The 9,917-nt window shown below is 37.3% G+C and overlaps 1 protein-coding gene across 1 annotated transcript; it reads left to right on the forward strand.

Annotated features, from left to right (window-relative positions):
• The first annotated feature begins 7,815 nt into the window (after positions 1-7,815).
• Positions 7,816-8,766, forward strand: LOC122901795 (olfactory receptor 12-like). The gene has a single exon (XM_044240905.1). The coding sequence runs from the start codon at positions 7,816-7,818 to the stop codon at positions 8,764-8,766; it is 951 nt and encodes a 316-aa protein (XP_044096840.1).
• Positions 8,767-9,917: the final 1,151 nt, after the last annotated feature.

The raw sequence follows: 9,917 nt of genomic DNA on the forward strand, positions 1-9,917 counted from the left end.
TTAGTAATCTTACCTAAACTTGTTATTTCATCATTTATAACATGATAATATTCAAATTCTGCAATTAATTCTTCATTTATTAGTTGCAATATTCTATAAAGGGAAAATCTCTCTAAACAATTATTTCATTATTGTGAGGGTCACTGTGTGGATTCCCTCAACATCATCTTCTAAAGATAGCCAATGAAGGGTTTTTTTTTTTTGTTTGTTTGTTTTTTTACTATCATGAATGTGTGGACTTTTAACATATTCGATGTCCTTCAATTAAATTCTCTCATTTTAAAATGCTGGTGAAAGCCCTTATTTCACTCTCATTATTTTTTATTATTTTTACATTTTAAATTGAGGGACAATTCTTACATAACATAAAAGTCACAATTTTACCAGTTCAAACTGTACAAACAAGTGTGGTGTTTCATTTTATATTATATCCACAGTGTTGTTCAACCATAACCCCTCTCTGGTTCCAGAATAGTTTCAACACAGAGAGAAACCCTGTACCCATCAGCACTCTCCTTCCCTCTCCCCCAACCATATTTTGGCAAATAAAAATATACTTCTGTCCCTGCTCTGCACACTTTATATAACTGGAATTATAGAATATGCAGTCTTTTGTGTCAAGCTTCATTTACTCAGCATATTGTTTTCAAGGCTCATCCATGTAGTATCTTATTTTAGAATTTTGTTTCTTTCAGGTTGCCTGGATGGCTCAGTCAGTTAAGCATCTGACTCTTGATTTTGGCTCAGGTCATGATCTCAGGGTTGTGAGATCAAGCCCCATGTTGGACTCCATGCTGGAGTCCCTTTCTCTCCCTCTGCCCTTCCCCTTGCTTTCTTGTGTGCTCGCTCTCTTGCTTTTTCTCTTCCTCTCTCTCTCAAAAAACAATACAAAACAAAACTTCATTTCATGGCTGAATATTGTTCCACTGTATGAATATTTCACATTTTATTTCTCTATTCATCATGTGACGGACATTTGGCTTGCATTCACCTTTTGATTATCATGAATATTGCTATTATGAACACTGTGTACAGGCTTATATGTGAACATATATTGTCATTTGTCTTGGGCACATAACTTTATGTAGCTTATGGTGGGTCATACGGGAATTCTACACTTAACTTTTTGAGGAATGGCAAGACTACTTTCTACAGAGGCTACACCACTTGTTTATTTGTACCAGCAATGTATGTGAGTTATAATTTTCCAAAATTCTCACCAACATTTATTATTCTCTATCTTTAAAAAAATGTAGCCATTCTAAAGAGTAAAGTGGCATCTCATAGTGGTTTTGATCCATATTTTCCTAATGGCTAATGACATTGAGCATCTTCCCTTATACTTATTGGACAGTTGTATATTTTCTTTAGAGAAAAATGTGTCCATGCAAGTCCTTTGCCCATTTGAAAATTTGACTGTTTGTCTTTTTCTTGCTGAGTTGAAAGTGTTCTGTATATTTCATGGATACTAGATCCTTATTAGATATAAAATTTGTCAATATTTTCTCCCATAATATGGGGCTTGTTTTCATCTTTATGATAGTGTCCTTTGATGCAGAAGATTTTAATTAGAATAAAGTTCAATTTGTCTATTTATTTTAATTTTAATTTTTCTACTTTGTTGTTTGTTCTTTGATATCATATAAGAAAAGGCTGACTAATCCCAAGTCACAATAATTTACACTGATAGCTCTTTCTACTCTAATACTTCTATAATTTTTGCACTTGCATTTAGGTCTTTGTCCATTTTGTGTTAATTTTGTTTGTGGTGTAAAAGTTCTTAATATAATCTTTTGCATGCATATGGATATTCAGTTTTCTGACCACTGAAGACTATTTTTTCACTATTGAATGGTGTCCTTGGTCCCCTTGTTGAAAACTGCAGATGTGTGATTTTATTCTAGATTCTTGGTTCTATTCCATTGGTCTATGTCTGTTCTTGCACTAGCACAACACTGTTCTGCTTCTTAATAAGTTTTGAAGTCAGGAAGTGTTAGTCCTCCTAATTTTTTTTTCATTTTTTAAAATTTATTTTCAGCGTAACAGTATTCATTGTTTTTGCATCACACCCGGTGCTCCATGCAATTCATACCCTCTCTAATACCCACCATCTGGTTCCCCCTACCTCCCAACCCCCGCCCCTTCAAACCCTTCAGATTGTTTTTCCATAGTCTCTCATGGTTCATCTCCCCTTCCAATTTCCCTCAACTCCCTTCTCCTCTCTAACTCCCCTTGTCCTCCATGCTATTTGTTATGCTCCACAAATAATTGAAACCATATGATAATTGACTCTTTCTGCTTGACTTATTTCACTCAGCATAATCTCTTCCAGCCCCATCCATGTTGATACAAAAGTTGGGTATTCATCTTTTCTGATGGAGGCATAATACTCCACAGTGTATATGGACCACATCTTCCTTATCCATTCGCCCGTTGAAGGGCATCTTGGTTCTTTCCACAGTTTGGCGACCGTGGCCATTGCTGCTATAAACATTGGGGTACAGATGGCCCTTCTTTTCACTACATCTGTATCTTTGGGGTAAATACCCAGTAGTGAAATTGCAGGGTCATAGGGAAGCTCTATTTTTAATTTCTTGAGGAATCTCCACACTGTTCTCCAAAGTGGCTGCACCAACTTGCATTCCCACCAACAGTGTAAGAGGGTTCCCCTTTCTCCACATCCCCTCCAACACATGTTGTTTCCTGTTTTGCTAATTTTGGCCACTCTAACTGGTATAAGGTGATATCTCAATGTGGTTTTAATTTGAATCTCCCTGATGGCTAGTGATGATGAGCATTTTTTCATGTGTCTGATAGCCATTTGTATGTCTTCATTGGAGAAGTGTCTGTTCATATCTTCTGCCCATTTTTAAATATAATTATCTGTTTTGTGTGTATTGAGTTTGAGGAGTTCTTTATAGATCCTGGATATCAACTTTTTGTCTGTACTGTCATTTGCAAATATCTTCTCCCATTCCGTGGGTTGCCTCTTTGTTTTGTTGACTGTTTCCTTTGCTGTGCAAAGCTTTTGATTTTGATGAAGTCCTAAAAGTTCATTTTCGCTTTTGTTTCCTTTGCCTTTGGAGACATATCTTGAAAGAAGTTGCTGTGGCTGATACCGAAGAGATTACTGCCTATGTTCTCCTTTAGGATTCTGATGGATTCTTGTCTCATGTTGAGGTCTTTTATCCATTTTGAGTTTATCTTTGTGTACAGTGTAAGAGATTGGTCGAGTTTCATTCTTCTGCATATAGCTGTCCAGTTTTCCCAGCACCATTTATTGAAGAGACTGTCTTTTTTCCACTGTATATTTTTTCCTGTTTTGTCAAAGATTATTTGCCCATAGAGTTGAGGGTCCATATCTGGGCTCTCTATTCTGTTCCACTGGTCTATGTGTCTGTTTTTATGCCAGTACCATGCTGCTTAATTTCTTAACAAAAAAATTTTTTTTTGCTATTTAGGGTCAATTTTTGCCAAAAAGAAAGGCAATTAGAAATTTTATAGGATTGCATTGAATCTGTATATAAATTTGGGGAGTACTGCATCTTGACAATATTAAGTCTTCCAGTCCATAAAAATGGGATAACTTTACATTTATGTGGGTCTTCTTTCATTTCCTTCAGCAGCATTTCATAGTTTTTCTGTATTACTGAGATTATTGTGTGTTTTTGTCCCCTTAATTCCATTTGTATGGTGTATTATATTGAATGATTTTTGTATATTGAACCACTCTTGCATTCATGGGATAATTCTCACTTGGTTATGCTTTATAATCCATTTAAAGGTCTTCTAGATTTAGCTTGCTAATATTTTGTTAAGGATTTATGTATCTATATTTATAAGAGATACTGATCAGTAGCTTCATTTTCTTTAAATATCTTTATCTCAATTTAGTGTTAAAACAGTACAGACATTAAGAAATCAATTAGGAAGAGTTTTCTCCTATTCTATTTTTTTAGTTTGAGATGTACTGGTGTTAATTTTTATATTTTATTTTATATTTTCAGTGTTCCAAGACTCATTGTTTATGTACCACACCCAGTGTTTATTTTTGAAAAATTTGTTAAAAGCCACGAGTGAAACCATCTGGTCCTGAGCTTTTCTTTGTTGGAAAAGTTTTTTGACTACTGACTCAATCTGTTTGTTATACATCTGCTCAGATTTTCTATTTCTCCTTGAGTCATTTATATTAGTTTGTATGTTTCCAGGAATTTGTTCATTTCTTCTAGATTAGCTGATGTGTTGGCATACAATTGTTCTAATATGTTCTTATAATACTTTTTATTTCTGTAAGGTCAGAAGTCAGTCTCTGCTTTCTTTCCTGATTTTAGAAATTCAAGTCTTCTGACTTTTTTGTTTTTTTTGTCAATTTAGCTAAAGGTTTGTCAAGTTTGTTAAACTCTTCAAAGAACCCACTTTTAGTGCCATTGATTTTCTGCATTATTTTACTGTTCTCTAATCTTTATTATTTCATTCCTACTATTTGCTTTGACATTAGTTTTGTGTTCTTTTCCAAGATGGAAAGTTAAATTATTGATTTGAAATCTTCTCAATGTTGGTGTTTATAGCTATAAATTTCTGTGTCCTTCTTTCATTGCATCCCCTAAGTTTTGGTATGTTGTATCCCATTTTCATTAATCTCAAAATACTTTATAATTTCCATTGTGATTCCTTCTTTTACCCACTGGTGATTTAAAAATGTGTTGTTTAGCTTCCATATATTTGTAAGTTTTCCAAATTGTTTTATGCTATTGATTTGTGATTTCATTTCATTTTGTTTGGAGAGCATAGTATAATTTAAATCTTTTAAAATTTATTGAGACTTGCTTTGTGAACTAACATATGGTCTATCCAGGGTAATGTGCCATGTGCACCAGAGAAGAATGTATTCTGCTCTTGTTGGATATAGTGTGTTCTACATATGCTTGTGAGGTCTATTTGGCTTTTAATGTTGTCCAAATTCATTATTTCCTTGCTGATATTTAGTTTTGCTGTTCTATTCATTATTGAAAGTGGAGTATTGAAGTTATAAACCATTATTGCTAAATTCATTTTGCGTCTTGAAGGATATTTTGGGTAGATATAGAATTCCAGTGGTAAATGTTTTCTTTGAACAAAGGAAAATATAATCCTTTTACTTTGGCTTCCATTATTTTTTTATGTTGATTTTTCCCCCCAATGGAATTTTTTTTGTTGTTGTTCGGCATAACAGTCTTCTTTTTTTTTTTCTTTATTTTTTCACCACACCCAGTGCTCCATGCAATCCGTGCCCTCTATAATACCCACCACCTGGTACCCCAACCTCCCACTCACCCGTCAATTCATTATTTTTAATCTGTAAGCCAACTGTCAGTCTTACTTCTAAAGTTAATACTTTGAAGTGACTATGTCTCCTTTAAAAAAAAAAAAAGATTTATTTATTTATTTTAGGGGAAGGGGCAGTGGGAGATGGAGAGGGAGAAAGAGTCTCAAGCATACTCCACACTGAGTGCATATTCCCATGGGGCCCAATCTCACAACTCTGAAATAATAACCTGAGCCAAAACCAAGAGTCAGAGGCCTGACCAACTGTGCCACCCAGGTGCCCCTGGAGTTTCTATGTCTTCCTTCTCAGGCTGCTTTTAACATTTTTTTCTTTATTTTGGTTCTAAATACTTTTTTTTCAATTTATTTATTTTCAGAAAAACAGTATTCATTATTTTTTCACCACACTTTTTTAGTATGATTTGTCTAAGTGTGGTGTTCTTTGTATAAATCCTGCTTTGATTTTGTAGGGTTAATGAATCATTGCTTTGAGATAATACTTGGCCATTATCTCTTCAAGTTCTGATTCAGCCTATTTCTCTCTTTCCCTCCTTTTTAGGAACTCATACTATGTATGTCTCCATATCTTTAGTCTCTAACCTTTGTTTCTGATTTTTAAATCCTTTTTCTATTTTTATTATTATTTGTAATGTTAGCCACCATACAGTACATCATTAGTTTTTTATGTAGTGTTCCAAGATTCATTGTTTACATATAACACCCAGTGCTCCATACAATACATGCCCTCCTTAATACTCATCACTGGGCTAGCCCATCCCTCAAACCCCATCCCCTCTAAAACCTTCAGTTTGTTTCATGGAGTCCATGGTCTCTCATGGTTCATCTCCCCCTCTGATTTCCACCCCTTCATTTTTCCCTTCCTTCTCCTATTCCTTATGTTCCACTTTTGAGTGAAACCATATGATAATTGGCTTTCTTTGCTTGACTTATTTCACTCAGCATAATCTCCTCCAGTCCCATCCATGTTGATGCAAATGTTGGGTATTCATCATTTCTGATAGCTGAGTAATAGTCCATTGTATATATGGACCACATCTTCTTTATCCATTCATCTGTTGAAAGACATCTCTGCTCTTTCCACAGTCTGGCTATGGTGGACATTGCTGCTATGAATACTGGGGTGCATATGGCCTTTCTTTTTGCTACATCTGTATCTTTGGGGTAAATATCCAGTAGTGCAATTGCCAGGTTATAGGGTAGCTCTCAACCCCTTTTCTCTTAATGCTTCATTCTGAATATTTTCTACTGATCTGTATTCTAGTTTACAAATTTTCTCCTTAGCAATTTCTAATCTGAAAATTCCATTCATTGAGTTCCTAATTTTAGTCATTGTACTTTTAAAAAAGTTACCTACTATTCTCTTTATTACTTCCACAATCCTGTTAAAATTCTTAGACTTTAAACATAATAACTTTCATTTTTTAATTTAAAATCAAATAGTCAACATATACCACATTACTAGTTTTTGATATAATGTTCAATGATTCATTGGTTGTGTGTATGTTAACTTCAAAATCTGAACCCTCTTTGGGTTTTTCTATTGTTTCTGGTATTTCATTTTATTTTTTTTTCTTCAATTTATTTATTTTCAGAAAAACATTATTCATTATTTTTTCACCACACCCAGTGCTCCATGCAAGCTTCATATTGTAGGAACTCCTCAATTTTTGAATTGTGTGTTTGACAGTATATACACAAAACTTCTATGGATAACACTGAGGGCTAGAATAATGTGTCTTCTTGAGATGTGTTTATTTTTGCAAGGTGTCAGAGACACTAGCATTCAGATCACCTCTTTTTTTTTTCCATTTTATTTTATTTCTTTTCAGTGTTCCAGCATTCATTGTTTATGCATCACACCAAGTGCTCCATGCAATATGTGCCCTCCTTAATACCCACCACCAGGCTCACCCAACCCCCCACTCCCCTCCCCTCCAAAACCCTCAGTTTGTTTCTCAGAGTCAACAGTCTCTCACGGTTTGTCTCCCCCTCCAGTTTCCCCCAACTCACTTCTCCTCTCCATCTCCCAATGTCCTCCGTGTTATTCCTTATGCTCCTCAAGTAAGTGAAACCATATAATACTTGATAAAATTTCAGTGATTGAAACAGTCAGAAGCTGAGCTGCCTACCTACTTCTTATTTAACTCACTCCTATGGTGCAACCTGAGTGGTCTCTAGTAATCAACCACTGTCAGCATTAACTCTTCAAGACAGGAAAAACCTCCCTGCTTAGATACCTGGCCTCTCAGACTTCATTTTCAAAACTGCCTTATGTCTCAAGAGAAAAAGAAGTTTCAGTAATGAAATCCCTAAACCTCTGTGTTTATCTTGGATTTTGTTTCATAATTCTTTACTAAACCATTAACTCTCTTATAACTTCAATCAGATTTTTTGTTGTCAGTTATCTTTTTTTAAGAGTCTTCAGCAGGAAGTTTAGCTTGACCTACTTCGTCTGCCAATACTGGAACTGTAATTCCCCTGGTGAGGTTCATGCTACTCCCCAGAAATGGAAACCTCTCCACGGTTTACTTTCAAGATTTTGTTCTGGAGGGATTCAACGGAGGCCTGGAGACCCAGGCCCTGCTCTTTGCTGTGTTCCTGGCCCTGTACATGGTGACTATGCTGGGGAACCTCACCATGATCATGGTTATCACCCTGGATGCCCACCTGCACTCCCCAATGTACTTCTTCCTCAAGAACCTCTCCTTCCTGGATTTGTGCTACTCATCTGTTATTGCCCCCAATGCCCTGGTCAACTTCTTCTCCCCATCCAAGGTCATCACCTTTGCAGGCTGTGCCACCCAGTTATTCTTTTTCTCCCTACTGGTCACCACTGAAGGTTTCCTCCTGGGTGTCATGGCCTATGACCGCTTCATGGCCATCTGCAGCCCCTTGCGCTACCCTATCACCATGTGCCACTCTGCCTGCACTCGCCTGGTTCTGGGCACCTACTGTGGAGGCTGTCTCAACTCTGTTGTGCAGACCAGCTTCACATTCCGCCTCCCATTCTGCAGCTCCAACCGCATCAACCACTTCTTCTGTGATGTTCCCCCACTGCTCCAGCTCGCCTGTGGCAACACAGCCATTAATGAACTTATCTTGTTTGGCATCTGTGGGCTCATCATTGTGGGTGTGACATCTGTGGTCCTCGTCTCTTATGGCTACATCACAGTGACCATCCTGCGGATGCGCTCAGGAGCTGGGAGACGCAAGGTCTTCTCCACCTGTGGCTCCCACATGGCTGCAGTGACACTCTTTGTTGGGACTGTCTTTGTCATGTATGCCCAGCCAGGAGCAATTGAGTCCATGGAGCAGGGCAAGGTGGTCTCTGTCTTCTACACACTGGTCATCCCAATGCTCAATCCCCTCATCTACAGTCTGCGAAATAAGGATGTGAAGGAGGCCCTGTGGAGGCTGCGCCAGAAACACACAGCCATGTGAAGAATGTACTGGAGGGAAAGACTGTGCCCTGCAGGCTGGATGGAGGTCTCAGAGAGACACTGAACTATGAGGACCCCCTAAAACCACTTCCACTTCCAGATATAATTGGATATGTTAAAAAACTCATTCATTTACTCTTTCAATCAACATTGCTTAAAAGCATTTAATGGAAAAGATGTTTATTAAGTGGGAAATGCATAGAAAAATAAGGATGTTCTTCACCCAATAAGTGTTCAGAGAAGGAAGAATGACTTGAATCACATGAAGACTGGGCAGAGCAATCACTGGGCATTAAAGCAGGGGTGGGCTTTCTGGCTATTATTTATCATGGTTCCCTGGGACATCCAGATTTAGTGGGAAAGAGGTCAGATATTTGTGCATCTTGATCTAACTTGTAAGAAAATAATGTTTTAAACACTGTATCTCTACCCTCCTGTACTCTAGGTGCAGGGTCTTGCTGTCTCCTGTTGGCCAGACATGAGCATTTGCCTCTCATAAATGGGCTGTCATCCTTAAAATACCACTTCCAGAGAGATCTGTTTAAAATAATAATTTAATGCATGGCCAAGGCATTCCCCACGGTGGAATAGGCTTGGCTGGAGTGGTTCAGGTCTGACAATAGGGCCTCTCTCACAGAAGAGCCAGGTTGGTGGTTTGAGGCAAATGCATTGGTTTCATTCAGGGGAAGGAGCTCCCTTGGGCTCTGCTTCATGACACCAAGGGCATGGAAGACACTTTAGAAAAGATGACCCAGAGCTCCAGCTGTGACATCCACCTTCCTAGTCACAGAATGGTACACATGAAGTATAAACAGATACAGTTTTTATGCATCTACAGAAAAAAATATCAAACCATATCCACTGAGAGAGATCACCACTAGCCAGGTAGAAAGAAACCTACTCAGTTTCCACAATAACCCTGCCTCCTTATAGTCATCGCCCTGCAAGGTTAACACCTCTCCTCCCTCTAAAACACAGATTAGTTTTGTCTGCTGTGAACTTCCTATGAATAGAAGAACACAATTTTTCTTCTTTTGTACTTTTTTGGGGTAATATTCTCTTTGTGAAATTAATCCTTGTGATTATGTATAGTAGTAGTTCTTTAATTTTCATTGCTATATAAATTTCCTTAAATGAAGATACCATAATTTG

This window comes from Neovison vison, chromosome 3, assembly GCF_020171115.1.
Source record: "Neovison vison isolate M4711 chromosome 3, ASM_NN_V1, whole genome shotgun sequence".
Classification (NCBI taxonomy): Eukaryota; Metazoa; Chordata; class Mammalia; order Carnivora; family Mustelidae; genus Neogale; species Neogale vison.